The 18,713-nt window shown below is 38.8% G+C and overlaps 1 protein-coding gene across 4 annotated transcripts in view; it reads left to right on the top strand.

The window, feature by feature from the left end:
- The window catches only part of LOC104019373 (cohesin subunit SA-2), a 63,658-nt gene that overhangs the window by 15,354 nt on the left and 29,591 nt on the right, over positions 1-18,713 (top strand). For all 4 annotated transcript variants that reach the window (XM_087757880.1, XM_087757879.1, XM_087757878.1 and 1 more), the window contains exons 7-13: positions 145-216; positions 2,451-2,655; positions 3,782-3,933; positions 5,224-5,297; positions 5,744-5,867; positions 10,854-10,952; positions 13,024-13,103. In XM_087757880.1, coding sequence (XP_087614006.1) covers positions 145-216; positions 2,451-2,655; positions 3,782-3,933; positions 5,224-5,297; positions 5,744-5,867; positions 10,854-10,952; positions 13,024-13,103 — 806 coding nt within the window. The remainder of the gene's footprint in view (positions 1-144; positions 217-2,450; positions 2,656-3,781; positions 3,934-5,223; positions 5,298-5,743; positions 5,868-10,853; positions 10,953-13,023; positions 13,104-18,713) is intronic.

The raw sequence follows: 18,713 nt of genomic DNA, 5'->3' as shown, positions 1-18,713 counted from the left end.
TTGTATGAGCCACCTGTAATTCACATTGTCTTAAGTTTTAATAGCCTTTTAAATATGAGGCATGGTTTGTGATGCTCTTGTCTGTATGAATTAACTATGCCGTTTCATCATAAAGTTTTTAAAATTTTGTCTCATGCATTACAGGAAACTGGGTTGCAGTACAAGAAATTCATGGCCTATCCTTGGATCCTGACAGTTACTTGGCCAGTGGACATGGTAGGACTCTTGTAGTTCTCTGCAACTGTAGTATAGCGTTTTCTGTGGCTTTATTTCCTGTTCCCAGTGTAGGTGAATATATCAGAACTAGTCATCTTAAACTGTGCGTTAGTGAATGGAGATAATCACGCGCTTCTGAAGTCTGCTTCGTCTAGTCTGTTTTAGACGTCTGGTTTGGACGCTTTTTAAGTGCCCGTTTTTCACTATTGATGTCAAAGGGACATCAGCATTTTGAACAGACTGTACGTCAAGTTGCAGTGGTGCTCCAGAGCAGTCCCCATCCCTTCCAGCAAGCTCTACACACACACATGTGCCCATGTGCATGCATACATGCACATGCACATATGCACACAGAGGTTTTGGCAGACAGCTTTGTTCAAAGGCTTGTTTTATCAAAACATTCTCTTGCAAACATAAACGTTTGATTGGAAGAGTATTTTGAGAACAGAAACAGCTTTTCTGTAATGCCTCTTCCCATACAACACTTGCAGAATTGTGGGGAATTAATCTTAACTCCTTGTTGGCACTTCACTTTGACTTTCCTCTATTTCCATAGCTTCTGTATGAAAGAAAGAAACATTTCTGGGATGAGTCAGAGCAGGAGCCTCGGTTGAGTGATTTGAAAAGTTCTCTGGAAGAACCTGTGCTAAGTGCCTAATCTGACTTGGTTTCTGGAAGTAGAGCTGCTTCTTTCTACTGGTTATGGAGGGAATCTAAGTGAATCCCAGGTTAGGTCCCTAAATTTAGGTGGTGTGCCCATTGTGCTGTCTATATATTCACAGTATGCATGTTACCATTAAACAGCATCCCAATATGATAAACATGGACAGTAGAAATGCTCTTAAAAAGTGAGATGTCTACCTGTATTTGTGCTGCTTTTTAGATTGAGGAGTATGCTCGGTGATAAAGTAGGTATTTCCTGAAGTTGTAGGTTGTCTTTCTACTGTCTGTGTTATGATCAAGGAGCATTAAAGGGTCTGCTGGGGACTTCCCCTTCTGTCTTGGCACTGCTAGTACTGTTAGGCTCTGAACTGACTCTTACAACCTGATCAGGAATGCATCCCAAATTCCAAATTCCCAATGTGCTTTGGGTTGCAGGCATCCCTGAGATCAGTCTGTGTTTGTGTTTATTTTTCAAGAAAGCAGTGGGTCCCGTGCTTTGGAAACAAAGTTACTAGAGAAGAGCACGAACTGCCCTTTTGAAGTATATGAGGTTATCCTGAGTGTGAAGCTGTGTGTTAGAATAGGTCTGAGAAGGTGTTTGACCTACTAGTGAAAGACCAGGTGAGTAGTGGCCTGCCTTCAGCATGACGTTTTTCATAGTCAGTGAAGTTTTGGAGTTCCCTGGCTCCATTCACATCTGGAAACTATCAAGATGCAAATTCATAATTGGAGCCATTCCTGGGTCTGTGAGGTGCAAATGAAATAAATGTTCACACTGCCTGAGGTTACCATCTACAAGGTTTTCCTAGTGTGCTCTTTATGTGAGGCACACCATTTTGTGTGAGAAGTCATTTTGTGTGAACTGCTGTCTGTCTGCTTTCTTCCTGGCCGTATCAACTGTACTGTGAACACTCTTGTGGTTTTATTGTAACTTGCTTTTTGCATAATGTCAAAGGTGTTGCCTACTTACTGTTTCTGTGGAGGTTTTCAGAGACCTAGATGCTGGTGGTATAGCTGAATGACTCAGTATTTGTCATTAAGCTGTAGCCTGATAAACTCCTTAAGCTGGCAGCGCTGCTGAGGAGAACAGTCCCATTCTGCTCACGCCACAGTTGTTTTTTCACTTTTCAGTCACTTCAGTTTCCTCCTGGATTTTACCACTCACTTGCAGGAAAAGGAAGGACAGGGAAGTGGGGAAGCACTACTACCTGTGAGGAAGTAGAAGAGGACAGGAGTGCTCCTGGTTTATGCCAGTGGAAGTTATTTATGATGCTGTGGCTTCACATGCCCTCTCCCACCTGTCCATTCACAGCTAACACACATACATTCCTTTCAGATGTGAGCTATGATGACAGCGTAGCTCTAATGAAGCTAGTTTGTCTCTGTGCTTGCTTGTAACCTAGTTGCATGTCCCTACTTCGGAGTAATAACCATGAAAAATGTGATGGAGGGGGCCTGAGGTGAAGCTGACTGTCAGCAAAACTCTCTCTGATTCAGTGGGAGAGATGTAAATGGTGTGCACAAACAAAACTAATTAGTGTGTTTTCTCTTGACTTTTCTTTCTTGTGCAGGACAATGAAGACTACCCGCTGATCAGAACAGGACCCTACTGGAAAAAGTTCAAGGCCAATTTCTGTGAATTTATTGCAGTGCTTGTCCAACAGTGCCAGTGCAGCATCCTGTATGATAGCTACTTGATGGACACTATCATCTCGTTGCTTACAGGCTTAGCAGACTCCATGGTCAGAGCATTTAGACACACAAGCACTTTGGCAGGTAAAATAACTCACAGCGTTGCTGTAGATCATGAGTTTTGTTGACTTGCGTACAAACAAAACTGCTCTAAAATTGAAAAGCTCTTTTTACTGGAGCAGTTGTTCTCTTATGCATTGACAGTGCCTTCCTCCTCATGTACCTCCTCATGTATATAAATGTAATATAAATTATTTGTTCCCATGTGTATCTGAATGGATTTTGGATGCTTTAGATATGATAGGTCTAGACCAGTTTTTTCTTTCTAAAGAAAGTTTCTTTAATGCCTGATATGACTAACTTTAGAATTATGCTGTGTTCTGATTCTTTTTTTTTTTTCCGTAACTGATTTTTCACAGTCAGTTTTCTGTTTTGTTATTTTCCTCCCTCCACTAATTAATGTGATGAGCTTGCATTAAATGTTTCATCTACAAAAGCTTCCTATGGAGAGCTGCTTTTCTTGTGGTACCTGTGCTAAAAAGCACATTGCTTGTTACACATTTTTGTTTCATGCAGCATGATGATTCTAAAGCTACTACTTTTTTCTTTTTTCCCCTAAAGCCAGTAAATATCCTCTTTGCCATGCAAAGAGCACTTAAAGTATAATTTGTTCTAAAGTACACTGTTTGCTTTGAAGGCTCAAAAAACCCACTTGAAATTTATGCAAACCATCTAGTGATCCTTAGAGGAATGTGAATTTTTGTGAATTCAAGTAAAAAATTAAGATTCCCAGCCTTTTATGGGCCAGCTTTGCTGTTGGTTGTTTTTTGTTGTGTTTTTTTTTTTTAATTTTTGTTACTGAAAATCACCTGTTCCACAACTCTAGATTCTTTTTGCAGAAAAATCAAAATTACATAAACTAAGAAGAGAGTTGCCCAGTAAATTAGTACTCTAACTAGAACTCTGACTGGAACTCTGGCCAAAAGTTGTAAATCACAGTAATATCACTAAATTTTCCTTTTTTGATCATTGTCTGCCTTTAAAATAAACACTGTATTTTAAAACAAATTACTATAATCTAGAAGTGTCCATATTTTGGATAATAAACTGGATTTGGCTAACCATATCCTTTTTGTGGTAAAGTGGTGAATATATTTATGCTGCATATCTCTGAGCTAAGCTAAATATGTTGGGTTTGTTTCCTTTTTAGCAATGAAACTTCTGACAGCAGTTGTAAGCGTACATCTGAACCTTGATGTCAACAAGCACAATGCTCAAAGATTATATGAGGTGGAGAAGAAGAGGATAAGTGGCAAGAGGACCAATTACAGACTTGACCAGCTAGAGAGAAAAAGGAAAGAGGTTAGGCAGGTGTCTTGTATGGAAGATGTGTGAAGATGTAAAAAGAGGGATTGCTGACAGCTCGCTTTTGGGTCATTGCAGTTCTCTGAGGTTTATATGTTTATCTAATGCATGGTCCAGAGCAGTTGTGACAGGCTAGATTAAGTGGTACAAAAATGACTAAGGTAATAACTGTGCTATGTACTGTTAACTTGTGATGTCTGTCCTACTAATTGCTTCTCTAAATTGGCATCATTAGCCCTTGATCTCTCCACAAATATGGATTTACACACACATGTAATTGCATCAGTAGCTCTGGTGTTGTGGGATTGCAGTTTTGCATATATTTATACAAATTACAAGGCAAAATGTTAGTTCTTGAACTGACTTTCATTGAATGAAAAAGGACACAGGACACCTGTCATCTCTGTATAAGTAATGCACTGTAAAAATGGTCGTAACTTCAGGTATGACCTGTATCTTTCTTGCTGTTCAGAATCTGTCATTTCTTCCGTGCTCAGCCAGACAGCTCCTTACCAACTCCCACAGACAGGCCTATAATTGTAAGAAATAATTCTGGCTTGAGGGTGGAGGTGACTTGATGTATGAACATCAAGCATAGTTCCTTCTCTCCTGACCTTAGCATCAGTTACCTCTGTTCTGAGCTTTGGGTATCCATGGACTTCTCTGTTATAGAAACAACCCCTTTTTTGTGGGAAGAAGAGTTTGGGTGAGACAAGGGTTTTTAGTATCATCGTAAGTCTGATCTTATGGGACAAACAGAGGAAATGTGTGTGTTGGGGGGAAAACCTAAACTTCTCACGCTTCCTGATGCTGTTGATGAGAGAATGTTTTTATTAAGTGACTTAGGTTTCCAGAAGTTCAAAACTAGACTTTCAGGGCTCAGTTCAAATACGTGCTCATTGTGGAATAGGTGCATTTTGAAAACTCCCTTGCCTGCCTTTCTTCCATCTCTGTTTAAGTGCATAAAAAGATAATTTGGACGTGTATGTGAAGATTGCTCAGTAGTTGTGCTGTATCTTTTTGTGTATTGATAGGTCAAGACTCACTATATCAAACAAGTACCTTCTTATCCAGGCTAGCAGTTGATATCTGATAAACCTTTCATCAGGACATAGCTACAAAAAGGCCAATTGCTAGTGTAGATACAGACCACTCATTTTATGTTGGTACCATGTGTAAACGCTAGTAATTTGCACCACAGTAGTACTGTAAGTGCACCGATGCAAATTTTTCATGTGTAGTGAATTGTGGGACCAATATTAACTTTCGGTTCTCTTTGTATTTCAGTATGAGCATAAGCTTGTAGAGATACAGAACATGATGAATGCTATTTTCAAAGGGACATTTCTAAACCGCTACCGGTAAGAATAAAAATAAAGCTGTGATGTGTATCTGCATTCCCAAGAAACTCTTGCTCAGATTGTCCTAATACCAGAATCAAGTTAAACATCCTAGAGGCACTGATGGTGTCAAAGAAAGTGTAGCAGTTAAATGATTTTAAAGAATTTGGGTTTATGAAAGGACCTCTCTTAAGTATTTTTCTTAAGTTCTTCCTGCTGGCTTCCTGCAGTGCATTTGTGATTGAGAAGATATCCAGAATTACAAAATAATTATTGCATGAAACATTTGTAGCTAAAAGTAGCCTGTCGATTGAAGACTAACTTAGAACATTAATATGAAGATACTTGTAATATTTTGGATTATACATGCTTCTGCAATTCCAGAAAATAAAAATATTGCAAATAATATAATTACTATATATTAGGCATTTAAAATATATTAATATTACAATTTTATAATTTCACAGTGATGTGATCCCCGAGATCCGAGCAACTTGCATTGAAGAAATTGGCAGCTGGATTAAAACATACCCAGATGCTTTTTTAAATGATAGCTACTTAAAATACATTGGGTGGATGCTGTATGATAAGGTAAAGTTTTAATTTTTCTTATTGAGGGCAGTAGATGGGAAATTTTTTAATTTTTTTTATTTTTAATTTTTTTAAAGAATCCTAATGTTTAAATTCTTGAGAGTAGATATTTAAGACTGTGGTGGTACAAAAAAGAATTTACTTTCTTCCCCATTTCAGGTTTTATTTTTAAAGCCATTGTAGCACTAAATAACAGAGAACATTTTTTCCAGTTCTGTAGCAATGTGTGTCCCTGTGTGTGCAGTTATTTTTATATGTTACTGAATCGGGAGCTATTACTGAATTATAAAATGGCCTATATCCTTTGAGCACATACAGTGTTAAATGTTGACTAAAATTCTGGTTTTAGGTTTGATGGCTAAATTTAAAATTTTGTTTTATTTTATAAAAATGGACAAATAAATATTGCCTATAGTAAAATAGTCTTCAATATTGCATTTCTCATTTGGAATTAACTGGATATAGAAAATATTTGTCCAGCCATTTCCCAAAGAGTTTTCTCCTTTTTCTTATAGTAAGTTTGGTTTTTCTTTTTGAGTAGAGGCACATTTAGAAAACCAAAAAAACCCCACCAAAACAAAAAAGAAGAAACAACCAAAAGAAAACAGTAACTAAAAATATGCTTTTTCTCATGCTTCTGAAATGCATGAGAGATTTTAGGGGGATAGGAATATTTATCGTGAATGGCTAATTACCGAAATTGGCACACTGTGCTTCTGCAGGCCACCTTTTAAAGTGTATATAGCTTCTGTGTAAATTCTGAAACATCCTCAGTTTTGTGTCGGCTTTAGGTAATGTTTGTGTCCTGTGAATAAAATTGTAGTTTACCACAAAGCCAGGAGGGGGAGCGCAAAGCCTCTTACTTCCCTGCATTGTGCCATTACTGTAAAGGTAGCGTTTAGATTTTTAGAACAACAAATCTATCAAGAACTGTCGTCTTTTCCTGCATAAATATTATCTGATCAGAATATCTTTTTAGTATATGTTCAGTTGGGAGAATTCTCAAAAGTAAAAGTCATTTTTGAAGATGATGTGTCTTTGTTCCCAGTGCTGTACAGTGAAAATTAACAGCTGGTGTCTCTGATTAATGCACAGAGCTCATCCAGTGTCATTTATTGGGAACTGGAAATGGTTGTTTTTCTAACACTTATTATCTGAAAGCAATGCAAGCAGAGTGCGATAAAGTGAGAAGTCTTCCATATTCCACATTTGGCCGAGACCTGGTAGTGTGTCGCTGCTGGTGGTTGCAGTCCCGGCTGTGCTTTGTGATTTGCCGCCACCGTTAAATTGCCCGATTCCAAAATGAGAGCAGGGCATTTTTGGCAGCAACAGGGGCAGGAGTGCTCTTATATACATCTGAATGTTATTTCCCACTACTCCTCCTTAATAAGCATTTCCATCCAACTTGTTGGGGGTGGGCGGCAAGAAACTGATATCTCCCAGAGCCAATTTTCTTCTAGAATATAACATAGAGAAGTTTGCCAAATAATTTAGGCCCCAGAGTGGAACAACCACAAAAGTATTCTAACAGTGGGGGAAAACCTGGCCAGAATCATCTACAGTGCTGTAAACAGAGATTAAGTTTAGTCATTTGGGAGGCTTTAAAGCAGAGAGGTGAGGGGGAAGTAAGTATAAAATTAACATTTTGTCTTCAAAGTCTTTTATTTGAATATAATCATTCTTTCTTCCCCATGAGATACCATTTTTCCATTATACCCTGATATGAAACATATTTTTATGTGAAACGTTATTTCCTAGGTGCAAGAAAATGCTCCAAATTCAGTGGTAATATGCTCAAAATTGCATATGAGGATCTCTCTTTGGCACAGTAAGAGTTGTGGAACAGTGCTATAAAGATACATTTTTGAGTAGCTTATGTTCATCTGCTAGAAATAATGTAACTTTTTATTTTTGAAGACCAAGCAACGGTTGATACTAAATCTGACAGCTGTGTGGAGTTGAACAATGTTATGTGTAAGCCCAGTCACCTATCAGTGCATTTGTGAAACCCAGGCACCTAACTTGCGCTCAAAGGCACTAGTGTTCTTCCCAGGGAATATATAGCTACTAAATCAGCATCCAGATCCAATCAAACCAGTGCTGATCTGAGCAGCAGGTGTTGAAGGGAAGTGCTGTGTAAAAAGTTCAGAGTTAAAGACCAGAAAAATCAAGACACTGAAGAATAAGGATGGGGAGAGTGGAAGGCAGAACTAGCAGACAGGAAGGCAAAGACAATGGAGATGCACACTTGGGACCTCCTACTATGTTAGACTAGCTTTATCTGGAACTTCAGGGCACGTTGTTGAGGTTTTATCATTAGACTATGAAAAACACCCAAAGAAATCCTGTGAAAAGAGGAACTTGCTGTTGAAATGAACTTCTGTGTCCTGACCATGTGGTCCTCCTGGCAAATTTCAGGAAATTGAAAGGGTTTTTAGTTTTCTCTCCCATTCAACATGGCTATAGAAACTGATCCCATAGTGATGGCTACTTCTGAAATACTTCTTTCTTTAAATGGTCATGTTAACATAGTGGTTTTCTGCTCCACAGGTCATCTCTGAGCATATGTACTGATTTTTTTTTGGGGGGAGGGCAGTTTTTTAAATTGTTTTACCTCGACAGGTAGGTAAGCTGGATTGTCTTCGCTATTCAGGAGTAATTCAGAAGTAGACCTAGTTTTCCCAATTTATTATTTGGGGAGTGTTGAGGAGAAAAAAATGACCCAATGACCCCATCAAATCATCCCAGTCCCAGCCTGTGTTTGTAAGGCTTATTGAATGACCCCATCTCTGTGACAGTGGTGAGGCTGAAATCTCATAACTGAATGCGTCTAAGAAGTGCTGGAGCCCATGCAGAGCTCTTTGGGTCACTAGAGCTGCCCACCATCTTACTGGTGTTTTCTGCCAGTTTGTTTGCAGGTCAGGGTCGAAATACACTATAATAGAGCTGAGGGACAGCGTGTGTTCAGAGTATCCTGAAAATGTGCGTACATAATTCCCCTTCACTCTGTCACAGCTTTGAAAAACCAAACCAGGCAGGTATTTCGTCAAAATTAGAATGGTAGTTCTGCTGAGGGGAGTAGGTGGCTGGGTGTTTGTACTTGCCTATGTTATTGTTGAACGGAGCTGAAGGTAAGCAGTGAGATAGTTTTAGAAGTACGTAAAATAATTTTGAATGATCAAGAAGCTATGATGAGTGATGAATCTAGAAAAGGAGAGGTGGTTGAGAAGGAGAAAATGCAGCTGAAAACATAGGAAGACAGCAGAACTAGTCCTAGCAGAATTAGTTATTTATTCATAGTTCTTGGAGTTAATTTCCTCAACGCTTAAAAGAAACATATACATATAGGGTTATGACTGAGAGCTTTCAGGTGGGAAGGGGATACCTCAGAAGGCAGGTGGTTTAGTTTAATGTATTAAACTTTGTATCTGCAGACCTATGCTTGAATGCCACCTGACTGACAAATGTGAATGACACTACTAGCTGTGTTCCAAGGACCATCCAACAAAACGTCACAGACATTTTTTTCCTTTTTTTTTTTTTGTTTTGTTTCTTTTCCCCAAGCACAAGTGCAGTGCTATTCACAAACAAAGTGATAAAATATGGAGGGCAGCTGAAGCCAGGATGGCTGAGCTGAGTTTGTGCCAGTGTGCAGTGATGGGTACCACGTTGGGACTGTTTGTGAGTGAGTTCTGTGCTGTGGAGCCCTTGTGGCTGTAGGAAGCAGCAGGTGTGGGCAACAGTATCTTTCTCAGACAAGACCTGTAATTTTAAAGTACAATATAGAACATGTGCTGCTGGTGTATCACAGGCAGATTAGAGAGCAGTACTCATTGTCACCTGTTGATCTTTCATTTTATATTCCTAGCAAAAAGCTGCCTTATGTAAAACTTGGTAAAAGCCTGCTACTGGGAATCATCCTTCACTTTGCATCTAAGCAGGTGAACAGGAACTTGTAGTAATGGATAGCCTGTGTGTAGGTGGTCTCCCTTCTTGGGTTTCCTTGATTATTCTTACTGCTATTGTTAGCAAGAGGAATTAAGGAAGAAATATGAAGAGACTGATTCAAAGCCTGCATTTCATTTAAGTGTCTCTGCTGATATTCTTAGCATTATAAGTTTACAGAACAGAGTGATTTTTCTATGTTAGATCCTCAAAATGACTTTCTTAATGACATTTAAAGCTTTGTCATTTGAAAGGTTTAGCAATATGCACAAGATAATTTAAAAGCTGGATAAGGAAAAGTCCTCTTTTTGAGGCATCTATGAAGCAGCAGTACTAATAGTATGAAATAACACCTTGCAGGGATAAATATATTTTGCCTAAGTTAACTAATTAGGCCAAATTCAAAGCAACACTTCTCTTCTCAGAATGCTTAAAATATAGTGTTCTAGTGTAAAACAGAAATAGGGAGGAGTAACATTTGACTGTGTCTGTGAGAACCCACAGTGAAAAGGTGGTGAATTTCTGAGGTGTACCTCTTCCTCTGGGAGTTTTCACTGGACCAGAATTCCTTGGAGTCCCTTTCAAGTGTTTAACGATTGTCCAAGTCAAATGTTGAAAGGAAGCGAACAGTCTGATGTATGGAAGATTGCTGATTGTATTAAGCAGGTCATTCATGCTCTTGTCTTTGTATATCTTTAACAGGTGAATAGCACAATTCCTGCATCTTTTGCATTCTGTTGCTTTTATTAACTGTAAGGTTTGTGAGAGTCTCTTAGGAAGCCTAACACAAACTTTGATGTCACCTTTAAGTTTGACTCACTGCAGGCTTCCTCTGTGTGTGTGAGAGAGAGAGAGAGATGTGCGTGTGTGTACACAAACAAAATAGTACTGATGTTACTAATAAAGAAGATAAGTCAGTATTTGGGTAGTCTGCTGTAGACACCCACAAAGAACTCTTATTTACATAATATAAATGCCAATAGTGAATAACATCAGAGAGACATGTGTTTAACTGTTAGCCAATTTCTCTTTGTCTTGTAGCAAGCGGAAGTGCGGTTGAAGTGTCTTCTGGGACTGCAAGGAATTTATAGCAGAAAAGAACTTGTTTCCAGGATGGATCTCTTTACTAGCAGATTCAAGGTAAATAGATTACTGTTTGCTGTTTTTTAAGTCTGGGTTGGGTGTATACACAGGGTCTGATGTTTTGATCAGAGCCGATCTCCCCACTCTCTTGACTGACAGGAGCTTAGAGTACTGCAGAAACAGCCTGCTTGACTGAGTGGATGAAGGAGTTTTGCAGAGATGTTTCCCTCTGTTTCTATGGAATTTTCTGTTTCGCTTTAGTTCATGCACAAAATGGTATTAGCATGCACTGTGGTCAGTTATCTCCACCATTCATCCAGAATGGACCAGATTTTTTTACAGGATCTTTAGCAGATGACAAAAAGTTTCATACTCTGAAGGTCCCTTTTTTTGCTGGTCCTGATAATAGGTTAACCTGTAGATACTGGATTGGCTGACCATGTATCACACTGATGTGGGAATGGCTCTCTGTTGATCCACCATGTCAGTATGAATCTTGAAGAGGGATCCCTTTATCTCCTTTCAGAACAAGTCAGATCATACGCTGTAATTTTGAGAGCTTGTTCTGTGACCGCACTGACCCTGTACACTGCCTTTATCATATTCCAACATCCTGACTCATTTAAGAAGTAAGCCCTTTACTTTTTTAATCCTGCCCTTGGTAGTGATTTCGTCAGCCACCCTTATCCCAGTGGGGCTGGTCCTTTTTGGTATTTAGATAAGAAAACTTCAAAGTGCTGTGATTGACACCTCAGTCCCTCTGAATCAGTACATAATCAATGCCTGCATGTGGTGGTAGTTCATGTTCTTTTTGTGACAGGTGCAGGGTTTACCTGTATGTCAAAGCAGTTTCTAATAGTAAAAAATACGTATAGCACATCCTCAAAGAACAAGAATAGATTAATATTGGTATCTTAGGAATAAATTATTCAGACTGAAACTTGGCTATCTAAGATTAACCCGTTTTAAACATTTTTGTGGTGGTCCTTTATCTTTCTGGTTAAAGGAAGGTTGCTGTAAGCTGCATAAGCAACTGCAGGATTGGTATTCACAGACTGACGAAATAGCTCCCATCTGTCTGTACTGTGATCTCCCTCTGTGTGGAGGATGCTGTATAAATGGATTATTGCAAACTCCATCCCACCAATCAAAAAAACCCAACCCAAACACAACACTTCCTTCCCCTGTAAACAAAAGAAACTCAAACATCTTCACACAAAATGCAGACTGATCTGGAATCTTCCAAAGTTTAAATCATGGTTTCTCACTGATGGGAAATGTAATTATATAACCATCAATCCATTTCCCACAAGCAGGAGTTTCACATGCTCCCTCTGTTACCCTTGAGTGTTCCAACTCAGGTCAGGATTCATGGACTTCCACACCTTGCAGCTGGGTTGTGAGATAAAGGAAGGTGCAAAGTCAAATGAATCTAGAGATTTAGAAACAATATGTTAAGTGAGAAAGCTGTTGGTCCCCAAACAAGCAAGTCCAAAGGTTTAATACACCTTAAAGATGTAGGCCGCACTGAGGAGTGAGAGTTCTTAGGTACATAGGACAGGAAAATTCCCACTGTTTTCTGAGGTGTTTGCATGTGTACCAAGTTACCATAGCGTGAATTCTGGAGGTCAGGAATATTGCTGCTATTCCGTGAACTACCTTTGTGACTCAAGTCCTAACTGTCTTTCCAGCAAGGCACTGGCTTCTGTAACGTGAAGGTACACGCACTTTATTGTTGACGGGAGAAACTGATTATATAATGCTTGTAATTTGAGGCTTACCTTCATTTAACATACTGGATTGCCAGTAGTAGCATCTTAGAAACAAGTTGTCAGTCACTTTTAATTTGTAGACTGTAGTTGATTTCTTGTGAACGCATACATTACATCTATAAAAAATATCATATTACTGCATGATTAATTCAGTTAAAAAATTAACACGCTGTTAATTTTCAGGGGCTGGGGAACTACTTGGTAGTAATCAAGTTGCCTTATGTCTCTTAGGAAATAGCTACTGAAATAAAAATAAATCTCTGCTTTACTAGTGTAGATGATCTAGCTGTAGCAAAAATATGTTTATTGAGAATAAACCATGTTACATCTTCTTATTGTCATTTTACATCCATTAGGATCGAATTGTGTCCATGCCTCTGGACAAGGACCATGAAGTAGCAGTTCAAGCCATGAAACTCTTGATGCTTATGTCACAGTAAATAATTTCTTTTTTAATTTACTGTATTGTTTTAATGGCAACAAGATCCAGATACGATCCTGATTAATCTTCCTGTAGTCAGTTACATGCTGGGAAACAGTTGCTCCCGGCAGGATATGAGTTACAGTTAAAGCTGCTCAAGACATGGCGTTTTCTTTTTGTGGGAAATACTGGTGTTAGGAAAACCCTTGTGCTGAGATTCAATATAAAAACTACATTTTTATATCTTTATACTTCCCTCTGAAAGGAAATTCCACATTTTCATTTTGGCTTTTCTCAAATAGAGCGTCTGCCTGTCTCGGGGGAAGTCCCCACCGAAGATGGGGTCCCCACCCCATCTCCTGTCTGTTGACCAGGAGCTCAGGAAACTCTGCCATTTTCCCTGTCTCCTCACCTGATGCAGAAAGCCTTGAGCTTTGAGGCTGTTGCTAGAATTTGGACTTTCAGATTCTTGGCTCCACGGCAGAGCACCTGGGAGCTATTGAGCCCACAGCAGACTGGCTGACAGGAAATGAGCAAGTGTATGATATCTTGGTTTTGCTGAAGGGGAAAACTAACAGAAGAGTTGTTTTCTTGGGAAATTACCTGCCACCCATAGATTCGGTAGGATAATGGCAAGCTGGAAGTATGGGGAAAAATTAAACTAATGTTTACGGAAGTATATTAATCCTACTCTGATACATCCTTGAGCAGCATGTTTGTTTTAGAAATGGCATTATTTCCGAAATAGTGAAGAATAAATTCTCTGTCCCTCTCTTTCAATGCAAAATGAGAATAAAAAACCCACTGCATTCCATTGTTAATACAGTTGAGATGTTAGGACTCAGCAAGTATCTCTTCTGTCTCAGAGTGTAAGTTGAATTCTGCTGGTGCAGATGCTTGCTTCCGTGTACAGCACGGTGCGTTGTCCAATAGCCTTGTGGGATTTGCTTTTCCATTTAAGCAAGAAGTATTGGTCATTGCTAGATGAGGATATAGACCTTAATGGACCAAATAATATAGTATTGTAGGTATTTACATTAAATTTCAAGTACGTTTGTATATTGAAGTGCTGCTTTGTAGTCTGGTCTCCTATCTCACTCCATTGATTTGAGTGGCATTTCTCTAGGCCTACTTCAGCATGCACATCAGAACAGCCTATGATGCTGTGAACATAGTATGCTTTTCTGAAGGGAGTACCATTGTTAGGGCCTCACTAGTAGTAGCTCGGGTTATATTGTTTCTGTGTTTACAACGTCCATTTCTACATCCCTTGGTTCTCCATGGTGTGTGGCTATTGGAACAAAGCACAATGCCGTGTCTATGTGCGTAACGCGTCCCTGTGCTAGGAGGAGCAGCACACCATTGTTGAAGGACAAAGATGCTGTACACCAGTTATGGCTGCCCTTGTTCTGTATCTGAACTAACAACTGCTATATTGGCACTGCAGCTGTTTCTCATCTCTGGCTTTATTATAAGGGATCATGTTCTCATTAATGCAAGCTCCAGCTATAAAAGTTTGATCAATGTTTCTTTTTCCCTGAAGCAATTTTTTCCTAATTTTTCTTAAATATGATTTCCAGTGTGAATAAATGGCTTCTAAAGTTTTCTGAATGACATTTTTTCCATCATAAAATGTAGTTTTCATAAGTAAAATGAATACATTTTGAAATTGTTTTTAATTAGGCTGTGTGGAGGCCTAGCAAATACATGCTTCTCTTTCTTTTTGCTCATCTGTTGCATAGCCATTCTCCTGTCTGCCCCCCTCCCCCCCAGGTGCTCTGAGCCCTGCTGATTTGACTTAATTATTGGAGTGATGAAAGTGGGAATTGGGGACTCAATAAGCAAATTCAGTGACAGCTTTTCTCTTTGATAAGACTAGTACTGACCAGTCTATAAAACCTGTGTGAAGAGAACACGGACAGTACAGTCAGTCACATGTATAGACTTCTTAATAAGAGCCTGCATCAAGATGCTTTTCTGGCAGGGGAAAAGCTTATGCCTCAGTACCAACAACAGTGTCAGAAAGGACTCGCTGCTGGCATTGCAGAAGCAAAGAAATTTCAGGGCTGTTGTGTCTCAAATAGGTGCGTTTCATAGCTCAAAACCAGTATCTGGATATTGAGCAGTAATGCTGCTTAATACATGCAGTACAGCATGAATGGGGTTGGGGACAGCAACTCCCCATTTATTATTAAAAAATAATAAATGGCAGCTTGTATAAATGGCACTTCTACTGGTATGCATTGATGTAATCACATTTTTTGCCGCTTTTGTCAAGCTCTATTGGCTTCTGTGTGGATAGCTCATTATTGTCATCTTCAAATTTGGCAACCGAATTCAAGTTGCCCAATGTGCATTTTTAGTGAGACATGAAAGGCCTTTCAGATCAAGTTTCTATTTTTAAAGCTACTGGCAAGAACCTCTGTCTCATGAACTCCCTATATTTGATTTGGAATAATGGATTATTTTTAACAAATAATATAACCTTAACTGGTCAGGTACTGACCTTTAGAACACGTCTCTAATCTTGGAATAAATCTTTTGTTGTTTCATGACATGAGTTGGCAAGAAGCAAGGCCAGGAGTAACTTTTTTCCTCCAGTTAGTCCGTTGGGTGCTCTGTGACTTTCTTGGGGAAAATTTACTATAACAGTAACTCTTTCACTGGCTTCCATAATTGTCTTTTGGGTGAGTATAGTAGCAAGGCCTTGTTGCCAATTAATTATTTTTGTGATGTTTTACGGTTGCAGTGGAGCTGTGCTCCATGTATGCTAGTAACAGCTTTGACCACCTCTTAACCATCACTGCATTCCCGTCCTGTGGAATATATGTTGGCTACTCTGCGTACTACTGGCCTGTAAAACTGCTATGCTGGCCTTTACATTTTCTCTCTTGCTAGCTAGAGAGGCAGTGAAAACCCTGATCTTTTCAATTCACTTAGATGTGTTGCATTATTAAAAAAAAATTCCAATGCTGATTCAAAACCCTCTTGCTACGCATATACCTGTTTTTTTTTCAAATCCATATTTGTATTTTCATCTTGTCTACCTCTGTGAGCTGAGATTTTTTTTTCTTCTTGTTTGTTGCCTCTTGTCTCAATTGAAAGCCAAGGTCTTTGGGCTAGCAGATTTCTATTTTTACACAGCATGATGCAATCCCAAAACTGAAATGAGCCTATGAGGCCTAGCATAATAGAAATTATTAATGCTGCTGAATTATGCATAATTGTTAGCATTAATGTTGCAAAGGATCTGAAAGGGAATAGCACTAGAGAGGAAATAAAGAGGGAGAAAACATGAGTGACAATGAGAGACCAAGGACTCTTACTGAAAACATTGCCATTTAGGATGCAAATTAGTTTAGTGTGCCTACTGCAAGAAAGTTCTGTTCATTTTTGTGTGCTTAACTGCCTAAATGAGTAGAGGGATTTTGGAAAAGAGCAGCAAAAGTAATCAGGTAACTGTAGTAGATGAATGAGGAAAGGTTACGAGTGGTGCAGGTAGGGGCACAAATCTACAAATAGCTTGAATACGTAAGTAGCAAAGGGGAAAATTACTTTGTATTACATTAGTTAAATGTAACTAGAAATTAAACTGAGTTTTAAACACAAAACTCTCAAGTTTGAAATCTGGAAGAGCTGCCTTAGAACTGTGAGTATATTGCACTCACCAAGGACTTCACATGAATAGTTTAAAGACTATTAATGGAGCTGATAAATACATTAATTCTTACCACAGTGCTCTGACAGTGGTCAGTAGAGTTAATTCAACTTAAAAGTCAAGAAACTGAGGCTTTTAAGTTCCCAGTGTTCTGCTTAGCACAGGGAGCCCAGGTCAAGTAGGGGTACATTGCTGTTGTGCTTAAAAATTGTTATCTCCCTTCTGATTCTCAACTGGACTGGGAAGGATGTTTTAGTTTGGAGAGGGAGGGACTACACTGTAGGAGAAACTTGAAAACTTGATTTGGCAAAGGATGCCATGGCAAATAATATATATAATATATGTTACTAGTTCTAGTGGTAGATGTAGATGTCCCATGACAAGTAATTCTTTGTCAACAGAGAGTTGAACTCTGTGATTCTGTAGTATTATTTCATAGCTAAGCCATGGACTTCGGAAGAAAAATTGACATTTGTTAGGCAAATGCAGTATATCTAGCAAGGTTATTCAGACAAGCCATTGTGCAGAAACCAGTTAAGTTTATTGAAGGCTTAAATGCTATTATAAAAAGTGTTTTCATGTGATTGTAAAAAATAAGCTGAAGAGAGAGACATGCTTTGCATACAAATAAGGAAATTACCCACCTTTGTCTTGTTTAGAGGCTTTTAGGAAAAATAAAGGACTGTTATCTTGAAGTTGATAGAAGCAGCATATGAAGCAGTGAAGCAAATTATACTGCACAGTTCTGATTTCTTGCATCAGTAACTTGCTTGTAGCAGATTAGGTGCTATCAAAAGGGAATGGCATGGAGCTCCTCACAGCTCCTCTGTGATTCCTTCAGGTCCACCACACGCCTATTCAGGTGGAATTATGGTAGTGCTTTGTCAAGCCTATTCCAAACAAAGCAAAAGTGAAAGACCAAAACGGAACATAAGCATGTGCTTTCTCCTCTGTCTTCTCCTCTTTTCCATCCTCTCAGGTTGATGCTTTTTGGAAGTTACCTTCAGCAATCTTCTGCCATCGTGGACCTCTATTCAAGAACCTTGAGATCTATTCTGAAATCTTATCTTTCCTGTCTGAGGAGTTAACAAGAAAAAATAAGAACTGCATGTCTCTGAGGGTTATGTTTCTTAACCAAAACAGCATACCATACAGCATCTGTCTAACGTGCATCTTCCTGCATTCTACCACAGCATAATCATAGAATCACAGTGTATTGCAACATGCTAATCCTATTTTAAAGTGGGTGGGAAAGGACTCTTGTTATATTGTAGTGGCAACCATGTTATCGTCTCTCTGATCACCAAGGTGGTGTCTTGAAATACCTGACAGCAGGGTAGAAAGAGGGAGATAACAGAACAGATTAGCTGATTTTTCTACTTAAAAATTTTACCTGAGACATTAGAATACTTTCAATATATATTTTTCTGGTTGATAGTGCTCAGTGCACAAATAATGTTTTATAACGTATTTGCAGATTTGGATGTTTAACTTGAATTAATTTAAAATGCAAAATTAACAGATTTTTTTGATTGAGATGCTATACCTTGGATTACTGATGTCCCCATAATGTGTGCCAGATCTTTCCGTGCACGACCATTAAAAACAAAAAGAAAAAGGTGGCAAAACTTTGAAAAGTGCATCATGTGCATTTTTATTTTACTGTCGTGATTTTGATGGTTATCCTTGGTATGAGCAATGGCGCAGACCAAGAGAAGTGACTCTTGTCTCTTGCGTACAGGAAAATGGAACAAAAAGCAAGATATGAAATCTTTCAACTGGTGCCATATGCAGAACAAAATGGGTCTGTGATCTCCCCCTAGAATATCCCAACTTCTTCTTCATGACATGTTCACACTGAAGTGCAGAGAAAATGGTATGTCATGACATTGGTATGTGGAAGGCCATGCCTGTTTATTTTTAGATATCTCAACACTGGCAGGCACTTCTGGCTTAACCTTTATCTG

The sequence above is a fragment of the Nipponia nippon genome, unplaced genomic scaffold (genome assembly GCF_047370975.1).
Source record: "Nipponia nippon isolate SJK-2023a ecotype South Korea unplaced genomic scaffold, ASM4737097v1 scaffold_2, whole genome shotgun sequence".
In the NCBI taxonomy this organism is placed as follows: Eukaryota; Metazoa; Chordata; class Aves; order Pelecaniformes; family Threskiornithidae; genus Nipponia; species Nipponia nippon.
This window is presented reverse-complemented; position numbering and strand designations above follow the sequence as displayed.